This window comes from Callospermophilus lateralis, chromosome 3 (assembly GCF_048772815.1).
Source record: "Callospermophilus lateralis isolate mCalLat2 chromosome 3, mCalLat2.hap1, whole genome shotgun sequence".
NCBI classification, from domain to species: domain Eukaryota; kingdom Metazoa; phylum Chordata; class Mammalia; order Rodentia; family Sciuridae; genus Callospermophilus; species Callospermophilus lateralis.
The window spans coordinates 100,761,134-100,785,857 of NC_135307.1; the positions used below are offsets into that span (position 1 = coordinate 100,761,134).

The 24,724-nt window shown below is 35.8% G+C and overlaps 1 protein-coding gene across 3 annotated transcripts in view; it reads right to left on the reverse strand.

The window, feature by feature from the left end:
- Positions 1–1,805: 1,805 nt before the first annotated feature.
- Nedd4 (NEDD4 E3 ubiquitin protein ligase) overlaps positions 1,806–24,724 on the reverse strand; it is a 124,874-nt gene continuing 101,955 nt past the window's right edge. For 2 of the 3 annotated variants that reach the window (XM_076850814.2, XM_076850811.2), the window contains 17 exons: positions 24,025–24,144; positions 22,244–22,447; positions 20,702–20,782; positions 20,470–20,524; positions 20,323–20,381; positions 19,049–19,114; positions 15,284–15,513; positions 14,333–14,454; positions 14,168–14,238; positions 12,882–12,977; positions 12,485–12,558; positions 12,162–12,222; positions 9,527–9,586; positions 9,331–9,438; positions 8,391–8,487; positions 5,300–5,372; positions 1,806–4,767 (listed from right to left, as the gene is read on the reverse strand). In XM_076850814.2, coding sequence (XP_076706929.1) covers positions 4,665–4,767; positions 5,300–5,372; positions 8,391–8,487; positions 9,331–9,438; positions 9,527–9,586; positions 12,162–12,222; positions 12,485–12,558; positions 12,882–12,977; positions 14,168–14,238; positions 14,333–14,454; positions 15,284–15,513; positions 19,049–19,114; positions 20,323–20,381; positions 20,470–20,524; positions 20,702–20,782; positions 22,244–22,447; positions 24,025–24,144 — 1,680 coding nt within the window. In that variant the 3' untranslated portion in view covers positions 1,806–4,664. The remainder of the gene's footprint in view (positions 4,768–5,299; positions 5,373–8,390; positions 8,488–9,330; positions 9,439–9,526; positions 9,587–12,161; positions 12,223–12,484; positions 12,559–12,881; positions 12,978–14,167; positions 14,239–14,332; positions 14,455–15,283; positions 15,514–19,048; positions 19,115–20,322; positions 20,382–20,469; positions 20,525–20,701; positions 20,783–22,243; positions 22,448–24,024; positions 24,145–24,724) is intronic. The other variant, XM_076850813.2, reaches the window with a different exon arrangement.

Here is a 24,724-nt window from a genome sequence, read left to right on the forward strand (position 1 = left end):
GGATGGAGGGACTGCATGGAATGGATTGCAGGGGAAGGGAAAAACACAAAAACCTGCTGACACTCTATTAATAGCACGGTCCTGAGATTCTAATACTTTAGTGTTATAAAAGAATGTCTGATATGATGGATAGTAGAGCAGGGACTTCCTGTACAGGTGAAGCATAGTGTGGGCTAGTGATCCTCCAGCCAGGTTAGAATGGGAAGGACGGAAGCAGAGGGCAGTGGCCTGGGTTCCCAGAATTAAAGAACTATGGTCTGAATTGTGATAGAACTGTGAGACCAGAATAGCACCTTCTCAGGACCAGGTTGACTGGAGGTAGAAGTGAATTCCTTTTTTTAAAAAAATTTTTAGTTGTGGATGGACACAGCACCTTTACATATATATATATATATATATATATATATATATATATATATATATATATATTCTTTTTTTTGAGAGAGAGAGAGTGTTTTTTAATATTTATTTTTTAGTTTTTTGGCGGACACAACATCTTTGTTTGTATATGGTGCTGAGGATCAAACCTGGGCCGCATGCATGCCAGGCGAGCGCACTACTGCTTGAGCCACATCCCCAGCCCCACAGCACCTTTATTTATTTTTATGTGTTGCTGAAGATCAAACTCAGTGCCTCACACATGCTAGGTGAACAGTCTACTACTGAGCCCCAGCCCTAGCCCCATGAATTCCCTTCTTATTGAGAACCTTCTTGGTGCCTAAGTGAAAGGAGGAAATGATGCTTGCTTCATAATAAACAGCCAGAACTTCTTTTCTCCTAGAAACAATGTTATAAATAGTGACTTAACATTGCTACAAAGAGGTTAAAGCTAGGTTCTTCCATGTGCAGCAGTGTTTCTGACATCCAGTCTATTTGGAACTTTTTTCTATTTAATATTTCATTATCAACCAGATGTTTGGAACATGACCTTTATGTAAAGTGGAGATTGACTGTCTCTGATTAAATTTATTATCATCTTAGTTCATCAGCTGTAAATTCAAGATTGGAGAATTAGAAGTCATTACCCCTGGCTTGATAACATTTCTGTTTAAAAATGAATCACAGGGCTGGAACTGTAGCTCAGCAGTAGCACACTTGCCTGGCATGTGTGAGGCACTGGGTTTTCTGCCACTCGACCAGCACTCGAACTTCATAATAGAGGTTCGAAGCATAAAAATTAACTAGTGAGTTTTAAAATTAAAGAGACATAATTCTCGTTACCTTTAATGCCCAGCTCCAGAAATGGCTCCTCCTAACTCCTGCCTCCAGCCACCTAATGTGGTGGCGAGGTTAACACAAGAGGCCAGTGAGAGAGAGAGAGAGAGAGAGAGAGAGAGAGAGAGAGAGAGAGAGAGAAACACGCCAGGGAGTGAGCTTTTATTGGGGAACAAAAAGTTCAAGGGAAAATTCCATTCAATGAAGGTTGAGGGGGGCAGCATTCCAAGGTCAGGGTCAGTGATTGGTCTTCGGGTCAGTGGTCAGGCATACTTCCACACGGACAGGGTGGGGAAGGCTCTGACACAGTTGTGTCTAAGCGCCTCTCACCCAGCCAGGGAGGTAACTCAAATCACGTGTGAGAATGGCTTCTCACAGGGTTTGATTCTCAGCACCATATATAAATAAATAAAATAAGGTCTATCAAGAACTAAAAAAATATTTTTAAAAAATGAGTCAGTTTTGTTTTTAAAATTAGAACTTTATTTGTGGAATCAAGATTTTAAAAATGATTTTACATATTAAAGTATGCAATATAATTTGATACATTAATCTTGATATTTACCATAAGATTTAAAAAAAATGTCAAATAGCTTATAATCAAAACAGATTGTTTAACTTGATATTTGTATGGAATAACTTCAGCATTATAAATAAAACTAAAACAAATACCATTTAAACTTGCATTCATAATACAATTTTGTTGGTTAAATTTTTTTGATTAGAGAAAATATAGGATAAAATAATGTGCTTGTAATTTATGACAAGTCCAATGTCCTTGTTTTATGAAAATGACCTTGTTGGCTCTCTAGCAGAGAATGCATTTGAGACATTTTTCTCTCTGTAATGAAGGGCCATGTTGTATGATAGAGGTTCCTTCTGGACGATGGGCCCACACCTAGGAGATGAAGAGGATGATGGTTTCTGGCTGGGGGTGGGCAGAAGCAAGTCTGGTCTCATTAATACTATGTTCTATCTTAAGTCATAGTATCATTCAAATGAGAATCAGTCAGATGAATAAAAAGCCTGATGTTTTCTGAAGCTCTAATATATGATATTTCATAGATATTATAAAAACCATATATAATCCTGCTTTAACAAAAATAGCTTTCACATTCAGTTCTACATAATGAGGACACTTCCGAAATGCACTGGCCCATGTTAATATTACTCTGCTGATGTGGAGAAAATGAATTCTGATGGTAAGATTCATATATAGATACACATATATACACATATATAAAAATATGTAGTCAATATCAGATATGTATCAACATCTTTATTTAATACAGGTCATTTTTTTTTAGTTGTCAACGGATATTTATTTTGTTCTATTTATATGTGGTGCTAACAATTGAACCCAGTGCCTCACACATGCTAGGCAAGTGCTCTACCAATGAACCACAACCCCAGCCCTGTAAGTAATTTTTAAATGAAGAAATTCTTCTTTTGGAGCATAATCAGTTGGGACACCTGATTTGACAAAATTTGATGGCTAGCAACAAAACATCCTCTGATTATAATATGTTACTAAATCATTTTCTAATTTTTTCTCTCTCAGGAGCTTATAACAATCTTGCATGTTAGCAAGGGTGGGTATGAATATTCTCACTTAACAGGTGAAGAAACAGGAGCCCAGAGAGGTTAATTTGCTTCAGTTCACACAGTTGGTAAATGATATAACTAAGACTATAGCTGGTGGTCATGCTTAAATGCTTGCTGACAATGGTGAAGGATGCACTCATCTGTGAATTACTTTCTGCAAACCCAACTAATAATGTGGTGTCTGGAAAGTGGTTTTGCTACTGTCATTAGAAATACCTACCAGGTGCTGATGGGTACTCATGTAATACCCCAACAAACTTATACCAATGGCCAGAAATACTTTTTACAAGTCTCACAGAGCATTTGTATGTATGTAAGAATGTTTAAACATATATTTACAATTATTCCTATATCACCAAGATATCACATTGATAAACAGATTTAATTTTTATAAGAGCATTTTCTATATAATCATTCCAATAAATGTATGAAACATATAAATATAGTCTTGGCACACTTTAATCTTTGCAGGTGCACTAGAACCTAGATGCCTTATTCTGCCCACCCCTGCTTTGGATTGCTTACAAACTCATTTACACACTTGTCAGTTCCTTGAGGATGAAGACTGAACTGATGTTACTGTCACTGACAAGCTTACCCCAGGGTTAGCACAGCGCTGTGCACACTGCAGGCATTCAGTCAGTGCTGAATACATGCACATGTTCTTTCTGTGCTTCAATTTGGTTAAAGTAGGATTCTATCTGTAGCATTTTGCCTGAAAGACTTTGGATTTATAATAAAACATCATTTTCATAGTAAACAGTATTTTAGAAAATATAAGAAATGTGATAACAAATTTAGTACAAATTATGCATTTAACTATTCTTTGGTTATTTTTAACAAATTATTTGGTTTTTTTATACTAAAACAATACTAAAAATATAAAAATGCAACTGCAGAAATTAGCTTAACCTGTAAACATAATAAACCCTGTAAACATGTATTTACTACATAATTGTGCAAGTATAAAGAGAGACTAGTAAAGGCAAGTATTATACATTTAACTCAGATCTTCAAGGCATATTTAGAAATACTGCTTTGTGGAGCTTTAATGTTGCATGAAGGGGTTCTTCTAACTACACTAAAAACTTGAAAAAGTGATAAATACACCAAGGAACCAAAAGGCTATACAGGCCAGAGGAAGGCTTAGTACTTTTCACCTATTGTACAGAAGAATTTACTTCACATGTCTTATGAACCACCTTGTTTAGTATAAGGATGTCAATTAACAAAAGCCAAATGCTTTTGAAGTGAAGAAGTAAATAACTTTTTTTTGCAAATGAGTCAAATGACTAAAAAATTAGGTAACACATTTTCCAAGTTTTTTTTCTGAAAATCTGGGCAGTAAGGTGCATTAGGCAAGTCTAAGATAATAAATAGGTGTAAGTAGCTCTAAATATATTGTTGTTTACTCCATATTAAAGTATTTCCCCCAAAATTTCAGTTTTCCTTCTCAAAAAGCATCAAGCTTTTCACACATGACACTTATCACAGATATTTCACAGTTATAATTTCAGTAGTTTAAGAAAGAACTGCCTGGCAAATACTGCAAAAGAGGTAAATGTTAAGGATAAAACTCATTATTTCAGGCACACAGGACTTATATCCTGTAGTGTGAACTCCAAAGATAGAATGAGATAACTGTATTAATGCAAAACATTACTTAAAAGTGATTGAAATAACAGTAAAACCGTCATACTATTTCTTCTAGTGTTTTAAATGATTTTCTCCAATATCTGGGAAGAATCAGTGGCCAAGTTTTAGCAGTTCCCTGGAAAACCTGAAGTTGAGAATCTGCTTATAAAACCGCGGCAGTAAAAACACCATAGACTATTATTTGTAATCTAATCAACTCCATCAAAACCCTGAGCGTTTTCAATCGCCATCTGAAGTTTATCCCATAATTCTTCAAAGGATTCATAGGGTGGCAAGTCCAAGCGATTAAAGCTGAAAGAACAGAGAGGAACTGGTTAGGAAAGACATTGGCAAAGCGAGTCTCACTGTGGCAAACACAGTGCTATGTGGGATGAGTATGTTCCAACAGCACTACAGACGTCCTCTTATTGGGACAGAAGTCATGCAGAACTGGACTCTAAGCATGGACTCTCCCCATGACTAGTTGGTGGATTCCTCCTATGCCTACCTCGATTTCCAAATATCTGGGTTCCTGCCATTTCAGTCTTTGAAAGGGAGTGTGTTGGTTCCTGCTGGGATAGCCCACTACCCATGCAATGGTGGCAACATATGGTCAACAGGTGAGATGGGCCTCTCCAGTATTCAACTACCTAGTCTTTGAGACCAGGCCTACCTGGTGAAGAAACACCTGTGTCTGGGTTAGTGTCACTGTCTCCTCCTCCATAGCTGCCACCAACACGGCACAAGATAGGGCTAGGCCAGCTGTAGCTAGAGGAACACTTAGGAAAACTATACTCTCTAAGGATTTGTTCTATGGGGGTTAGGGGCTTAAACAACTGCTTACCAGGTATGAGCTCTTGGCAGCTTTTCAGGGGTACCCCACTGTTCAACTGTAAATGACTGTGGTCCATTTGAGCCTATAAAAAAAGAAGAGTTTCTTTGATTTTACTTACACTAAGCAGGAATCCCTAGGTATTTCAAAACCCAAGCCTGTCTATGCTTGATGGCTTCATTGTCAAGCCATGAAATGAGGGTTCCTTGTCTGTCATTTAACTTGTGAGTACCTTGTCCTTCTGCCTCTGGCATGGTGCCCCTGATAATGCCTTTCCTATTTGCTAGCACTGAACACAACTGCATTTCTATGAATGATTTCTTTTATAGCTACACTGATGAGATATTTCTTTTTTTTGAGTCCCACTGAAAATATCTTTAATTTTTTTGATTATTTAAATAATGTCATTGTAAAAATTAAGGTAATAGAATAAGATATAATGAAGGATATAAAAATCATATAAAATCCTACCATTAATTCTTGGTAAATATTGTCATGCATTTTCGTGTCATGCATGTGCATATTCATATAGAGAATTTTATGTGCATATGTCCTGTTATACAGTTTACAGTTTTATTCCATTGTGGACATTTCTAGATACCATCTCTTTTTTTTCTTCGGAGTTTTCACTTAGTTTTTCTTTTTCCAATCTTCAAATCCACCAACCACTAAATAATCAGTGTTGACAACCTAATCTGTAACTTTCCATACTTTTCTTCATATCTCTAATTGCATCCAAATGTATATGTATAATTGCCAGAAGTGGCACTAAAAATATTCAGTATTCTCTGTATTAAAAGTTTTCTCAAAAGCATAAGTTTTCATACATTGCCCATCACCATTATGTTCACAGTTAGAATTTCAGTCTTTGCCATCATTTTCCATAACATAGGATCATATTATGTACACTGTTGATTGTTTGACCCAAATCATCTAATGTAAAAACTCCAAGTTAGCTGAGAGACACTTAACGTATTTTTGACTGGCTGTATTATGTTGTGTTATAATACTACTATTTTAAAGCAACCATTACTTCTTTCTGTAAATACATACACATTTGCATTTATATTTAACAAATGATGGGCTCTGTGTGGGATATTTCCCTCAAATTCCAGACCGTTCATGAAATCAGTGGACGGCTGTAGGCCTGGGTTGAATAAAAGAGGGAAGGTGGAGCAGCTAGAGATGGAAAGGGATATTTGTCTGTGCTGCCTAGATTTTCTCTACTATCTGGCAAGGGAGTGTGGTGAGTCTATTAAAAAGACAAAGGCTAAGAATTACAATTAGATGAGGAACGAACCAACTGGCTAGTAGCAAAGCTAATAACCACTCTGAGTGGGAACCCTGTGTAGAGAAGCGGCAGCTGCTTGACGCGTTAAGCAAACACATATAAATAAGCTTCCGAAGAAGACCAGGTGTGCCAAGAAGACAGAAAGCTGGCAAGATATCAGATAGACACTGCTTCTATTTGCATGAAAAATTCAGGTTGGCAATTACCTGCACAGTCCCTGACTTCTAACTCCCAAGAAACAGTTCTTTGTTGCTCTAAGAAGAACTCCAAATTTAACTACACCTTTGCTTAAAGGTTTGTTCCTCATATCTTTTTTTCTTTCTTTCTTTTTTTTGGTGGTGCTGGGGATTGAACTCAGGGCCCTGTGTGTGGGAGGCAAGCACTCTACCAACTGAGCTATATACCCAGCCCTATTCCTCATATCTTTATGGAATTTTTTTTTTCTTTGTAGTGCTAAAGATTGACCCCAGAGCCTCATACACTCTAGGCCTCACACAGCTCTATTACTGAACCACAACCCCATCCCTTTTTAAAACTTTATTTTGAGACAGGGTCTCACAAAGTTGCTGAAGCTGGCCTTGAACTTTCATCCTCCTGTCTCACCCTCATGAGTCACTGGGATAATAAGCATGTGCCACCATGCCTCCCTTCATTTTGTACTTTTATAATTATTTTCAGTTGTTTACTTAACATATACCAAGTTTAAATCTTTGTAATATCAAAAAAATTTCAAGAAGTATTTTTTATAAAACAAATACCATGTAATAATGCCTTCCATTTGTATACACTCTGTAATCCATTGTTTTTTCAAACTTAAATTTTATACACTCTCTTACCAGCTATTTTATAATTTTTTAAGAAAGATAAAACACAGACATCCATAAACTAATAAAAACTCAACATTTTCCCAATGACTTGGGAAAAGTTGTTCAGATCTGTATCAGAAATAGTACTTTTTTATGAAACACTCTGGTGTGTAAATTTACCAATGACTTGGGAGGTTGAAATGGTAGATAGTATTGAACCCTGTATATATTGTTTTTTTCTATGCATATGTGCTTATGATAAAAAGCTAAATTTATAATTAGGCACAGTATAAGATGAACAACAATAACCAATAACAATATAGAACAATTATACCAGTATACTATAACAAGAGCCATGTGATCATTGTCTGTTTCAAAATATCCACTTAAAGTTTTCAGTCTATGGCTGGCTGAGGGCACTGAAATCACAGAAAAAAAAACCTCAGATCAGAGGCAACCACTGTATTTTCCTTAGTCAGCTTTTCCCCAGGTATATTTTGCAAAAATACTCTGTTTATTATTGTACGCTAATTAACATTCAAAGGAACTTGAAATGCTGCACTGAACTATCACTCTAGCGGCAATGCTTTTTCGGTACTGGAAGCATAGTGGGAATAGAATTTAAAGTTCAAGAATGGAAATTCGGCTGGGGTTGTGGCTCAGGTAGAGCACTCCCCTAGCATGGGCGAAGCCCTGGGTTCGATTTTCAGCACCACATAAAAATAAACAAATAAACTAAAGATATTGTGTCCAATTACAACTAAAAAATAAATATTAAAAAAAAAATGGAGACTAACTTGAGCCATTTTTCTGGTTTTTGCCTCCATTTGATTAGCAGGTGTAAATAATGGCCTATTTCAGTGTTTCTATCACTTAAAAATCTAAATTCTTTTTTTTAAAATCAAGCCAAACACATTAGTGTAAATGATAGAAACTTGAAGATTAATGAGTCATAAAGACATCTGGCATCACTCCATTTTTTCCATGATCCATGGAAAATCCTTACCATATAGTTCAGCAAATCCATTCATAGGCACACGGGATGTGCCAGTGACAAACTGAAGTAATCTTATTCTTTTTTCTGAATCCATCATTAAAACAGCCTGAATGAGATAAAAATTTCATTTAGGAAAGAGTACTGGAAAAAAAAGTAAAAAAGTTATCCAGAAAAATATGCTATTAGAATTTAGCAAGAGCATTAATAATTACTTATTAAATTTGCATGTTTTCTTCTTTAAATTTGTTTTTATAGTTTATAAGCTCTTGACATTTTATATACAAGCCTTCATGTTAACTCTTTAGAATGGGATTATGGCCTAATGAAGTATAACAAAAACATCTTTTCAGATGTGACTTATGACTTTATTTGTTTATTTAGTACCAGGGATTGAATTCAGGGGTGTTTCACCACTGAGCCTATCCCCATCCCTTATTTTAAGACAGGGTTGCTAAGGCTGGCCTCAAATTTATAATCCTCCTGTCTCAGCCTCCTGAGTGGCTTGGATTATAGGTATGCACCACTGTGCCTGGATGTGACTCATGACTCTTTAAAAATTACATTAATTGATGTTATTGAATGACATACAGCAGGGGTCCCCAAGAACACACTGCAGGCTATAACAGTTCTCTTACGAGTCCCCACTTTAGTAAAAAAAAACTATGCCTATTTCAACCTATCATAACCACTTACTACATTCTAAACACATTCCTTACTTATTTCTAAATATTTATGGCAGTTGGGACCACACCCAGAAGATGTATGTACATATATACCAAATGTATATACATATATTACATATATTACATACCAAATGTAATTTTCGATGGGCTACATATTTTTCTGCATTATCTATATGTAATCTACTAGTATACTTAATGTAAGAGTTGACATAAATATGATTTAACCTACTACAAAATAATCTGTGAAAACAGAAGTTTCAAATTACCTTCCAAAACCACTGTATGACTTGATGATTTACATTGTAGCCATTTTTATACTTTGTATGTTCTTTCCAGTCGTTCACATCCACATCTCCCAATCCACACATAAGAAGCTACATAATAAGAAATGTAATAAGAACTATAAGCAAGAAAAATAATGAGTACAAAACTTCTGTTTCAATATAAAATAATCTTTTTTACCTCCAGTTCATTTTCATCAAAAATTTTGATGAGATCCTGTGGTATTAGTTCAAAAAATCCCTAGCAGGAAAAAAAAAGACATATTTTAAAACCTGGTTAGCAGGCTCAGTGGACATCTTTACACTTCAGGTTCTGGGTCTCACTTTCACATAAATTTTTACCACTATATATTTATTCACTGATATCTCAATATGGACAAGAAAATATATGTGCCCATAGTCTGTTCTCTTTCATTATTCCTTAAAGCGACTCTTTTAAAACATTCCTTTACTTCTCAAACTTCTTCCTCCTTCACATTACCATTTTTTAAAAAAATGTTTTTAGTTGTAGATGGATACAATCTCTTTATTTTATTTATTTATTTATTTTATGGGGTGCTGAGTATCGAACCCAGTGTGCCTCACACCGTGCCAGGCAAATGTTCTATCACTGAGCCACAAACCCAGGCCCCACATCACTTTTTTTTTTTTTTTAATTTATTTGTTCTTTTTAGATATACATGACGTCTTCCTTTCTTTACAGCAGATAATTTCTATTTGAGGAAGAAAACAGAGGTAATTATGCAGCATGACATCCATCTGGCCTGCCCACTGCAGAGCACAAGGAGGGAATCACCTCATCCGGCAGGCCAGCCTCCGCAGGTACTTCATCTGCCACTTTGGGGAGGTCATCTCAGGGACTGGGGAGTGAACTCAGGGGCACTCGACCACTGAGCTACATCCCCAGCCCTGTTTTGTATTTTACTTAAAGACAGAGTCTCTCTGAGTTGCTGAGTGCCCCACTTTTGCTGAGGCTGGCTTTGAACTCATGATCCTCCTGCCTCAGCCTACGAGGCGGCTGGGATTACAGCTGCCACCACACCCAGCACTCACAGCCAAGTTCTTGACAGTACATGCACTGACTGAATCCAGTTGCTCCTCTTCCAACTCTCCCTTCACCCATTGCCATCTGAGATCTAAACTACTGCTTCCCTGGAACTCCTCTGGAAACAGTCAAAGTCACCTTTGTAGCTATATCTAATAAACACTTCTCATTCCTTATTTGACTTCTCTGCAGTATGATATTGTTAAAAATATCTTTGTTCTTGAAACTTTGCTCTTGATATCTCACGCTGCCCGTCTTTGTCAATCTCCTCTGAGGTCACCCTTTTTACCATCTGTTCACAAGTAACACTGAAGATGCTGGTTCCCAGGCCTCCAGGGTGGCCACCTACCTTCACTCTCTTTTGCATTTTCTGTCTTCTCTAGCCCACAGCCTCACGAAACAAATGCAAATGATCCCAAATCCATACTGTCACCCCAGATCATCCCTATCTTTAAATATCCCTTCTTGAATACCACTGAGATGCGGGGACAATGCTCTTCCCACCCAAGGTCTATACCTACTTTCCTAGGCAGCGCTTTCTCCACTGCTGGGAAGTCTGCTGCTAGGCTTGCCCTCCCTGATTTCACTTGCAGAATGATTTGAGTGAAAAGTAAATTGAATCCTGGTGTTTTATTGTTTAACAGCCTTTAATCCCACCTCATCCTTCCTCTCACTTGACTTCAGAGAGAATGCCAAGCTCTATGCTTGACAAACAGGTCTAGTGCTGTCAGCTCACAAGGCTTATTCCTTCCCTCTTGCTTGCTCAAGCCAGCTCACTCCATTGCTTTTATTTTCTCTAATGTGCACATAGCCCGGTCCTGCCAGACCCCACCATGCTGCCTGCTCATTCTGCAGAAGGGCATTTCTCTTTATGCTTGGCCAATACCATTAGTCCTTCCTTCACCTCTCCCCACTCTCTTCTGCGTTTGTCTCACACGCTAGATCGAATGTTCCTTGATGGCAGGAACCATGTCCTTTTGCCTCACATAGCACCAGACACACAGAGTGCAATACTGAATAAATGAAAAAGTACATGATACATACTTAACAAAAGCTTTTAAGTTAGCTTAAGAAATGAGTGCGCTAGGGGCTGGGGTTGTGGCTCAGTGGTAGAGCACTTGCCTTGCACGTGAGAGGCCCTGGGTTTGATCCTCAGCACCACATAAAAACAAACAAACAAATAAATAAAGATATTCTGTCCAACTACAACTGAAAAATAAATATTTTTTTAAAAAACAGTGCTCTACAATAGCCTATGTGTCCGCAAGCTGGGGAAGCTTAAATACCTTATGAATTTATATAACAAATAAAATGTGACCACAAAGAAGGGTAGCAATGACATGTAAAGGTCTCCAGTAAATATTTGATAAGGGAAGAAAGCACGTCATAGAACACTAAGTAGGATATAATTGTATTCAGGATATAACTGTATTCAGGAAAAAAACAAAAAACACATCATACTTATCCTTAGAGCACTCTAGTTCTTGTGTTCTCCTAAGGTTACTGAAGGCAAGGAGAGTGGCACTAGGGAAAGGTGAGGAGCAGTGAGAGGTGTTGAAGGGGACTGTCAATGTTCATTGTTTAGACTTCTCAAATGATTGAATTTTAATGGCAAATATCTATTCATGGAATATGTTGTTAACATATAATTAAGAATGGTTGTACAAAATAAGCATATACTTATTTTATTCAGATGCAATAAGGCCCAATATTTGAAACTCACAGATTTTACTTTGTAATTACAGAAAAGCAAACAAAAGAAAATGAATACCTCTTTAAAAGCAGCCATTTGCTTCTGGATTCGGTTGACGAATCGCCACTGAATTACAAGACTAAAAAGAAAAAAAATTCCAAACCAACAATATTGCTCTTTCTCACATAAACCAAGGAAAAAATCTTAAGACATATTTATTCCAGTTAGAAACAGAAAATAAAAACTAGTTAAGCCCAAGGCAAATGTTGAATATAAGCAGTTAATACCGTATTTTATTTCTCTGAGAAAAAGAACATTGAGATTCTGGCCATAGAGGAATAGAAAGAAAGCAAGAAGTATTGTCTGAGAAGAAAAGTAAAAAATACTAATAAAATACTTACTAAATATACTCCTTTTTGTTCTTATTGGTGACAACAATTTCTGATCCACCATTTTTCAACTCATGTTGATGTGTCTAAAATTGAACAGGATACATTGATATGTTATTTTAGTGAAAAAAATTAAAAAGTATAAATATTATAGTTATACCAGAAACCTGGTATTTTAAATTAAATCCATTCAAAAGCTAAAAGCTAAGAAAACTTAAATATTAGTTCTACTAAAATAAATATGGAATGAGTCAAATGTCAAAGAAAACACAATTCTTGCTGAGAGACAGCTTTTGTTATTGGAAAATAAATGTAAAAATAGAGCACAGAAATGTGTATTAACCCCTAAACTTAAGTTACAACATTATGTTTCAAAAACTATGTTTCACTTTGAGAAAAATCCACAAACCTGTCCAAAAAGTTCTTCATCTATGATAAACCTGAGGTCCAATTCTGTTGGATCATTTTCAAGAATCCATCTTAGTGAGTTGTAATATTCACTGTCCTAGATCAGAAAAATCGCATTTTAAAAAATATATAAAGACACCTGAACTTGGAAGAAAAAAGTAGGATAAGAGTCTGAATAATTGGGAGAAAGAGGAAAGGGTTGGACATCTTCTCTCTATATACATACAATTACTACAAAGTGATAGATCACAGGTTAGTGCAAGAGTAAAAATCTATCAACCAACAGAGTGGTTTAGAAATCTCTCTGTACGTGAAAATAGTGGTGGTATAGATTTTATTATTCAATTAAAGGATTAAAGAAAGCAGTTTTTAGAAAAGTCTTTACTTCCTGGATATCCTGGATATCTCATGTGGCCTATGGCACTGTGTGAAATATTTATGTAGCTAAGAGCAGGTGTGTGTACCTGGCCCAAGTTAAAGAGAAATCTCAAATACAGAACTTCAATTAACCCACTCAAATAACGGTACAATCTAAGATTTATGAAGAATCATACTGCTTTGCACTGATAATGTGTAACAAGGAAGGAATAAAAAACTTAGTGTTTAGCAGGAGCTCTTGGAATCCATGTGTGCTCAAGTGAATGGGGCAAAGCAGCAGCAGAGATAACAAGGCTACAGTCAGGGAGTTTTTCTTTGGGTTTCTTTTCTTTATAGGGCCCCTCCCCTCCACAAGGCCTGCCTCTGTGCTGCCATTTTTAAAGCACATACCATTCATCATAAAAGATCAAAATTCAAATACTGATGTAAAAAATATCTCACTGTTGTGTAGTATAATATATTTAGGGGGAAGTATACTGATAATTTCTGCAATTTACTTTGCAATGCGTGAAAAAACTAAGATGTATTGATGGACACAGTTTATAATAAATATAGAAAATAAGTCAATTTTGAGTGTTAGATACATGCATGTATGCCATAACATTCTTTCAATTTCATTTATTTATCTTAAATATTTGTTTTAGTTGTAGATGGACACAATACCTTTATTTTATTTGTTTATTTTTTTACATGGTGCCAGAGACAGAACCTAGTGTCTCATGCATGCTAGGCAAGCGCTCTACCACTGAGCCACAACCCTAGCCCTCAACTTTATTATGTTAGAAAATTTTCTTAATAGAATGAGGAAGGTGTTCATTTGTAGTCTGAAACATTAAAAGCTAATTCTTCAAAATGTTCAGTTGCCTGTTAAACTGTCATCTCTCCACATGAAAAGTGAAAAAGACCTACCACTGATTCCATGTCATGAAGTGTTATTGGTTTGTGTAGCATCATCTTGTAAAACGGGCGGATGAAAAAACCTTGTAAGAAATTAAATATATTTAAAATGATTACCAAGTGAAAGAAAACTGATGATTACATTTAAAAAAAATTTTTTTTGTAATTGATACTAACCATCCAACAGTTTGCCATGATAAACTGCCATCCCAGCTACCCGGCCAATAAACTTGAAGTAAGAGAGGTGATCTTCATTACATAATCCAGAGTTTGGATTTATCTGAAGAGTATAATTATCCCTGAAAAGACAACAACATCTAAATATTTGCTCCTCTTGATATTTAAGATAAAAATTTGAATATGACAATTCTATTGAACTATACTTGACCATTGGACTTCTTGGTTCTAAAAAGAGTAATTTCAGTCAAAAGGTAGAAATAGTGCAATTGACCACTGACAGATGAATGCATAAATAAAATATGGCATAAACAAATAATAAGAAGGGAGAAAATCATGGCGCATGCTATACCATGGATGAACCCTGAGGTCATCATGCTAAGTAAAATTAGACACAAAAGGACAAATACTGTAGGATTCCACTGAGATGAGGAACCTAGAGTGGTTGAATTCCTAGGAAAGAAAGGAATAGTGGTTTTCAGGAGTCAGGGAGTCCAGTGTTTAATGGGCATTGAGTTTCATTTTGGGAAGATGAGAGCTGTGGAGATGGATGGTTGCCCAACAAAGTGAATGTACTTAAGATGCCAGTGAACTGCACACTTAAAACAACTAAAATGGTAAATTTTATGTTATATATACTTCAACACTGTTTTAAAAAAAGTCATTTCTGAAATATTAGTTATAATCTTTCTTTTCTGGTAACGTTGTAATATACATTCCCTTATATCATGCAACTCTATTACATTATTTCCAGAATAGTGATTTTTCCCCCTTCTGTACACAGGCATTTAAAGATGCTTATGCTGGATGCAGTGGCATACATCTATAGTTCCAGTTATTTGGGAGGCTGAGGCAGGAGGATTTAAGGCCACGAATTTAAGGCCAGCCTGGGCAACAGTAATACCTGTCTCGAAAATAAATAAATAAATAAATATAAGTAAAGGTACTTACGTAGCAGAATATTCAAACAACCCATAGTAAGGGTTAAACATTTCCTTTGAGATCAGGAAGAACCATTCTCTGGCAACTCCTCCATAATCTAAACCCTTTTCACCATCAAACTCAATCCAGAGTCGAGCCTTGAGGAAGTCAGCTCTCTTGACACCCATAATTCTCCGGTAGGAGTCCTCGAGAACAGTTGCACGGCGAAGTTTCATTTCAAATTTGTTTGGAATGTCATTCTGAAAAGCCACAGAAGAGAGACTTATGGTTTAAAGCAACTCAACACAATGACACATTTCTCTCTTAGGGAAGTCATAACATTCATGGTATTCCACACTGTGCCCAAGTCCCTTTTTCTTTCAGAAATGCAGTCAGGGGAAACATAAGCAGCACGTTGTCTTGATATTCCAATGTGGTATGAAAGGATTCAGGCATCTTCTCCAATCGTTTACTGACAAATACTTCTGATTTTTATATCTAAAGAAGTTATAGATGATGATGATAATGCTCACATAGAGGCATTTCATGAATCTTGGTTTCCATACTAAGTTCCAAGAAAGCCATTCTGTGACCAGTAGTCTAGCCATTGCCCGCTTTTGCCTGCCTGAATATTCAGGGCTTCCCCTAGTTCCATCTCTCTTTGCAGTCTGTTTTGTTTCACTTACTAACACATGCTAACATTTGCAGACTATGCCAGGCACTGCTTCCTGCATTTTAACACATCAATTTATTTATTCTTCATAACAACACTGTGAAAAAGCTACTATTATTCTTTATTTCACAGATGAAGAAAATGAGGAAAATAGAAGTTAAGAAAGTCTTTGCTCCTGAACTTCTGCTCTTTGTACAACTTTTTTTTTTTTTTTTGTACATCTTATGCTTACACGACAAATATAGTTATGCACTGCTTGGGAAGATCTCAATTTTATAAAAATATATCACAGTATTTTATTTTTGAGTGCTTTGCGTGCAACTTTCAAGTGGAAACCATTAGTTAAGATACGCTATCAACATTCTCTCACTTCAAAAGAAAAAAAAAAAAAAAAGCATTAGTGCCAAGGAGACAAACATCAATTTACCCTTAGTAAACTTAGGGAAAATAGAAAGCCTTAAAGAACATATTAACATAAGCAGTTTATATAAGCAATGTAAGCAAAATATAAGTAGTTTCCTTTATTGCTTGTACAATTTAAATAACAGCAAGATTGGAGAAGAGCAAGTTTAGACTGGCTCCTAGGCAGCTGATGTAGCTAAGTCACTCACTTGCTCTGGGACAGGTCCCATCTGGGTGGTACCATCATGGGGCCAGGGATGGGAGGAATAGATAATAAAAACATGGCATAAGATGTGGCTGCTGCCTTAAGGAGTTTGCAATCTGGTGTGCAGGTGAGAAACAAGTGTAAATGCTACTAATTCTGGAACTTAAAAGAGCAGAGTAATTGCTTCTAGGTAATGTTCTGTGGAAAGCACAGAAGATTGAGCTTTTAATTATAAATGAGGCAATCAAGGAATTTTTGAGAGGAAGTCTTTTTACAGGAGAGGAACAGAGGGAAGAACTGAGGAAAATCAGGAAGGAGGCATCTGATATATTTCATAGCCAGAGGATGTGGTAGGAGGAAGAGAAGGAAAAGGAAGGGAAGGAAAAACAGAGATTGAAGTAAAAGAAGAAGGTGGAGAAGTAGTCTGGGGCCAGAGGGTGGACAAGTGTGAATACCAGATGAAGAAGAGAGTCTCTGAGCAGAGGAGCCTCCTGGTCAGAAGCTCCTCAGATGTTGATGGGGTTGGGTGTAATGGGTGGTTTTAAGGGGAGACAAGAGGAACCCTGGTCAACTAAGGCCCCTGAAATACCCCATGTGAGAGAAGACAAAGAGACTTCTGAGGGAGAGATGGTACTGGAAGAAGAGTGGGGCATGGAATTGGTTTGTGAACTAATCAGTGACCTAGGACATGGCCTGATCTCAAATCAGGCCCTATGTTCAAATCCTGACTCTACCATTTGGAGCCTGACTTTGGATAAGTTATGAGCCTTTTCTAAGGCTGAATTTCTTTACCTGTTAAATAGGGAAAATAATATCTACCTCACAGGTTGTTCAAGACTCAATGGCATAATACATTTCAAATGCTTACATGCTATCTGGTACATGGTGAGCACAATAATTATTAGTCATCTTTATTCCTTCTAATGAGAAGCTGAGAATAAAGAAAGGAAAATGTTAAAGATAGCTCAAGGCTTTTAAACATTGGTTATTAATATTTTAAAAAATTTTTGTCTTATTTTTATTTTTGTTTATTTGAGGATTCAGATTCTCAGTCTTCTCTCTGTGGCCTTGAATCTCCTGGTATGACACTAGGTCACTTAACCTTCCTTTCATATGCTTATCTCTTTCCACATTCTGGGTAATTTCCATACAAAGCATCTAATCACCAATATGATATGTCCTGTTGGTCAGGAATGTGGACCTGGAGCCAGACTATGTAGTTTGAATCTGGCTTTTCCACTTAATAAATGTGAGACTTGATCACATTGCCTACTGCTGATGGCCAGGGGCCATCCAGACTTGTTTAATGCCAGGCGCCATCCTGACTTGTTTACAGACTCTAACAGCTTAACTCTAGTGTCTCAGTTTCCTCACCTGCAAAATGTGATAATAGTCCTTTCTTTACAGAATTACTATAGAGATTAAATAAATAATGCATGCAACCTGCTAAAAAGAATGCCTAGTATGTTACGAAAGATCAATAAATTATCTTATTTTCATTATGGCTTCTGTGGCCTGTTAACAAAGGCCTTGTCTCTTATCTCTGTGCCTAGATGACATTAACGGGTATCCTAATATGTTGATAAATGCTCAGAGCAGCAAATGGAGAAACTCGCACTAAGAATAAAAACATTTCATACATCAACAAAGATTTAAAATCCCAAGGCCTAGACATAGGAAACACATTTCCAGAATAGAAGAGTCTAAAAAGTTGCTTATATTTAAGGATTTTATTAAGACATAAAATATTTGTACCAAAATCCTATTGTATTTCATTTCTGCTAAAATTTTGGACGAAAAATCTTTGGTGGCAGACCCACCATCTTGAATCTTTGAAAAAGCAAGTCTTCCAAGTTTAGAACCGCAGAAACTGTAACCCAATATAGCCACCTAGTGGTAGTGTTCCTAAACTGCAGGGAAAGGGGGAAATGAGAGAGCTAATTAAATTAGGAAAGCTTTAAAAATGATCAACAGCAGAAATGAGTGGATGGGCAGACGATGAGTCTAGTACTAAACATACTGAATTTGTAGAGATGGAATAAAGTGTAAAGAACATATTTGATAAACATAAGGAGACAAACAACAAGAGCACTGTTCCATTTAGTTGTATTTTTAAATGATACAGAGATATCATTGGAAGACAACAAAACCGGCAAGGAATCCAAAGTTCTCCAACACAAAGATATGACAAGAATATGATTTCCTGACCTATTCTTACTCAGATTCTACAAAGACCAAGCCTCCAAAACTGCACTAGGAAGGACCAGGTTTAAGGAAATTTCTAATTCTATTTTTCTGTATTATAAATATCTTGAAAAATAGACATTAAATAATTACGGGTCTCTAATGATTTACAACAGTTAACTCAAAAAATAAACAAGTTTTCTCTGTGAGAAACTATGTGTTCAAAGTTGTTTCAAATATTGAACAAACTATTACTTTCAAAAATACATTTCCCATTATTTTCAGTCGACATAATAATCATTCCCAAGTACTTATTATAAATATCACTAACCTGCTTCTTCAACTTTCTTCGGAAGAACTCATACTTTCTTTTGTAATCCCTGGAGTAGGGCACTGCCTTTAGTTGAAATTTTTGGAAAAATAAAAAAGGTTTAGGTTGTTTTCAGTCTGGAACAATTTTATAAGTTTCCCCTCTGAGTATTATGAACATAAGTTAAAGGCATTAAAAAAAGAATATCTGGAAATGAAGGTTTCATTTGAAGAAAAGAAATACAAAACTTAAAAAAATTTTAATTTCTCTGTTTAAGATAAAATTGTATTTAGCAATTCCTATGGCTGCAATTTTCATCAGGCAATATTCTTAAAATGTAACATGCCAGAAACAGAAAATTTCTTCCAAGTAGAGAAATATTAGAAAAAAATTTTCCATTTCTAAAAAGACTTTCAAAATGATTTCTCCATTGAAGAAACAATTTGAAAAATGTACTTTTCCCTTGCACTCTCAGCACTTGCCTTTTTAATCCATTATTTTAAAAGATTATATACTGAGATATTAAATAGTAACCTAAAAAAGTACAATATTTTCATTTTACTTATTTTTGTGAATCAAAAAACAAAATCTAAATAAAAAGTGAGAAAATGGAAAAAGTAGCTACACATAAGACATTAACCCAACTTGACAGAGATATATTATGGTAATATTTTTCATTTATTTATTTATTCTTGTGGTAATGGGAATTCCACCCAGAGGCACTCTACCACTAAGCTGCATCCCAATCCCTTCTTATTTTGAGGCAGGGTCTCACTAAGTTGCCCCAACTGGCCTTGATCATCCAATCCTCCTGCCTCAGCCTCCTGAGTAGTTGAGATTCTAGCATGCACCACACCTGGCATATTATGGTAGTATTCATGCTTAAATATAAGTCTTTATATAGTGGGTATTTACAATGACTTTCACTAAAAAGTTCAAGATAGCCGGCATTGATAGGGTGCTGCTGCTCCTGACACACTCTTGGCTCTTCTCTGATTTGTTGAAGGCTGACTGTCAACACTCTTTTTCAGACAAGGACAAGTACCAGCCTGAGCCCATTGCCCAAGCTTTCTGTCTAGCTCATGAGTCTCACAAGGCTGATGTACAGGGCAAGGATACTGACTTTACACTATTTTTTTCAAATAACTGACACTGGAGTAGGGGCAGGAAGCGGAGCAGAGGATGAAAGATGTTCTCTCGTCTCAGTCCCCGCAGGGCTATTCCCTTGATCATTCACCCTTGCAAACAGAGGTGAGAGGAAAACCCTATCAGAGCCCACTATACAACAGACTTACTGGTCCAGTTATTGCTACATTCTGCAACCGAGGATCTTCCCATTGTGTTCTTTTTATATCTGAAAGACAGGGGGAAAAGATGATTTCTCGTGTACAAAGCTCAATATTAACAAAATATAATGTATTGATAAATTACATGGCACATACTATGATTTATGTAGAAGATTCTTCCATCTGTGTGAGTTCTCTCTTCCCATCCTGGCTATAATTAAAAACATATTTCAATTATTTTAGATGTATGGATAAAAAATAGCACTGGATATATGATTAATTTAATTTGCACATTTCATTCTTATAGTTGTTAAAGAACTACTATATTAAAAAATACAAAATATTTGAGATAGTGTCAAGCAGACTGGCAGTAGTTCTATATACTTACAGGTAAAGGCCCTAGATCACTGGAAGAGTCAAGTGATGTCTTTCCTCTCAGATGAGCTGGAATCTTCAATCTTGGATCTTCCTTTTTTGGTTGAGTCATTAAATAAATAAAACAACATACACACAAATTTTAAAATAATGAAAGTTAATATGTTACAATGTTTTCTAATGTCAACAGATATTTAAAATATTATTTTTTAAAAGTTCATTTATATTTTATATTCTTAATCTGTGACAATAGTTTCTACTTCTAAGATCTACCATTCTCAGGCTACACTCTTAAAAGAAATGAGATCAGTTCTCAAAGAGGGTTCTGGACTAACTGATCATCTCTTTCATACAGCTTTTCTTTACAAAATAAAAATGGTAAAATATTAGGACATTAAATTGTATCATGGTATTTCTATGCCTCTGTACATGCCTTCTGGAAACCGTCTGTTCAAGAACTGATTTACTAATATTTTTGAAAGATCGGAAACATAAAAACATTATTCAAGTCAGGGCTGGGGTTGTAGCTCAGTGATAGAGTGCTTGCCTCACACAAGGCACAGGGTTTGATCCTCAGCACCGAATAAAAAAATAAATAAAATAAAGATATTGCGCCCATCTACAACTAAAATATTAAAAAAAATTACTGAAGTCAATTTAGGCAGGCAGGATACATGCCTGTAATTTCAGTGACTTGGAGGCTGAGGCAGGAGGATCACAAGTTAAAGGTCAGCCTTGGCAACTAAGCAAGATTTCTCACTGGGGATGTGGTTCAGTGGTAAAGTGCCACTGGGTTTGATCTCTAGTACCCACACACAAAAATAAAAACAAAAAAATTGATTCAGATTGTCAAAGAGTTCAACTTATTTGAATTAATTCATGTATTTATTGAAGCTATGTTGGTCTTTTTAAAAAAGTTAATTAAAATTTATTCATCTATTGTCAATTTTGGTAATTTTTCTATTGGTGGTAAACTAATCACCAAACAACTTTTGTAATTTATCTTAAAATTAAAAATATTTGTTCTACATAGCTCATGAAGGTCTTTTTGGTATTAAATGAGATATGGATTCAAAAGTGCTTTGGAACTATAATGCACCATATAAAATCAAAAGTTTATTATTAAATAACTTCCTAAGCATTTATGGTTAGTGAGCTGAAAAGTGGAAACAGGAAATAAGTGTGAGTATCTCTATGAAAATCTAAGACAACATTAAAAAGAGGTATAGAACATGATGAATAGAAATAATATTATTAAAATTTCAACATAGCCAGGTGCTGTGGCACACCTCTGTAATCCCATCAATTTGGGACCCTGAGGCAGGAGGATTACAAATTCAAGGCCAAACCCAGTCTCAAAATAAAAAAGGCTTAGAATGGAGCTAAGTAGTAGAGCACTCCTGAGTTTAATCCTCAGTACCAAAAAAAAAAAAAAAAGAATTCAATATATTTTTCAATGAATACTAGGAAAGGCAGGTTAACTAATACACATTTAAAGATTAGAAAGAAGAGATTTGCATTGTTGTAAATTTAAACTTAAGAGTATTAAAATTACCCAAGTGGTGGTTTTGGTGTTGTGGTCAATAAAGAAAGGCCTCCCATTTGGTGCATGCCGGACCTCCCAGCCTTTAGGGAGGAAACCCTGCTCAATTTCAGATGGCTGAGTCGTTTGTTGTGCCGAATCACTCAAGGAGAGCTGTGTTTGAGGGCCTGCAGAAGGACTCTGGCTTGATGGCAGCTGACTGGTCTCCATTGTGGCCTAGCACATGAATGAAGGCATACTGTAAACTTTCATCAAGAAACCATAAATAGCTTCCCTGCAGATAGAATGGTCGAGAAGGCAGCTTACCTGCAAATACCCACACTTGTAAATAGGCTCCAAACCTCTGAGACTCATTTTCAAATGTAGTTATGGCACTTTATTAATTTAAGCCCAACATTTTAATAATATTTTCCCCAATTTTTCAAATAAAGTGTTTTGTCAAACTTTATTTTTAGATGATTTATAATTTTTCAGTTAATTCTCAGTAAGAATTAATTCTCAGTCAGTCTGTTGTGGGTGCATGCGACTGACAAAATCTATGTCCACAGGCCTGGGCATGGCACTTAACTCTGCAGGAAGCTACACAGCCTGCTGCTTTGATCCCCCAACACTCAGAGTGGGGAGGACTCTGTACATAGAAATGGGTTCAAATGTTGGAAAAAAAAAAAAAAGACAAATATGCACTATAGAAATAACAATTGAAATGCAATAGATTCACACGATAGTCAATAGTTAAAAGAAATATACCAGATCTATTTATAATAATGTGGTAGAGCTTTAAAATAATGTTGGGCAAAATATTTAGACTTACACAGCATAGCACGCATTCAAAATTTGAAATACATTAACATAAACAATATTTTACATTGTTTAGCTTTTTATGTATACATAAAATAGGATAGAAGAATATATAACCAACTAAGCATGGTAATTCCCTCTGGAGAATGGGATTAACAGTTTGGCTAAAAGAAGCTTAGCTTTATCTGTAAATATAAATATAAATATAAATATAAATAAATTATATATATATATATATATATATATATATAGTCTTTTTGTACCAAGGATTGAACCCAGGGGCACTTAACTACTGAACCACATTCCTAGCCCTTTTTTATATTTTATTTAGAGACAGGGTCTTGCTGAGTTGCTTAAGCCCTCACTAAGTTGCTGAGGCTGCCTTTGAATTCATGATCTTCCTGTCTCAGCCTCCCGAGATGCTGGGATTACGGACGTAATCCACAGCTGGCAGCCTGTATGTTTAAAAACAAAACTTGATGAATGTGGAAACTTGTTAATTAATGGTGGTAAATTCTGTGTGTTAAGAATAAAGTATGCATTATATCATTATCTGCATTTTAAGAAATTTCTCAATAAGAGTGTTAAGATAAAGTATTTTACTAAAAACTTATAAGTAAGTATTACAAAAAGAATCGCCTCTTGCCAATGATGAATTTTCACCATAAAACATTTCTTTAACAGATTCCAATCACCAAGATTATCTTCCAGCAAAGTAATAATCTTAACCATTCAAGTTACAAGACCATCCAACAGACCAGATCATTTATTTTGTCCTCTTAGTCCCATTTGGACATGCTTTGCATAATAACAAGTGGTAATTCATGAATATTAGAGAACCACAGGAAATGGTAGATACTTAGCATCAGTGTCAGAAAATAAACAAGATGCTAGAAGTGCTCAGTATGCACTACAGAATGACGTAATCACTTACATAAAAAGTGATGGTTCAAGTCCTGTAAGAAAATAAAGTGAACAGATGGGCTGCAGAGTACCTGTGCCGAGGGCTTCGTCCAGGTGGTGGTTCTGGAATTATGATCCACGTAATACGATCTTCCTCTTTCATCCTGCTTTTCCTCCCAACCTGGTGGTAATCCAGATGAAGTAGGCAAGAGCTGAAGTGCAGAACAACAAATGGGAGGATAAATGCTAACAAGAAAGACCCCTTTAAAAAGGCTACATCCCTCCTCTCTGCTAGCTCTCTAAAATGAACTATGCTAAACTAAAACCATTTGTTCCAATAGAAAATGGGCAAATAATACATTCTTAATTTAGTAAGATAAACATTATTTTATTTATTTTGTTATTCTGATTTCTTATATATGACGGTGGAATGCATTACAATTCTTATTACACATATACAGCACAATTTTTCATATCTTTGGTTGTATATAAAGTATGTTGACACCAATTCGTGTCTTCATACATGCACTTTGGATAATGACATCCATCACATTCCACCATCATTTCTAACCCCATGCCCTCTCCCTTCCCCTCCCACCTTTTTGTCCTATCTAGAGCTCATCTATTCCTCCCAAGCTCCCTCTCCCTACCCCACTATGAAACAGCTTGATGCTGGTTGCTTTAATAAATCATAATAATAGCCATCACTTATCAGGTGGTTAGTATGTGCCAAATACTGTTAAAACACTTTATGAACTAGATTTCTTTTTAAAGCATGTTTGTTGTGATATA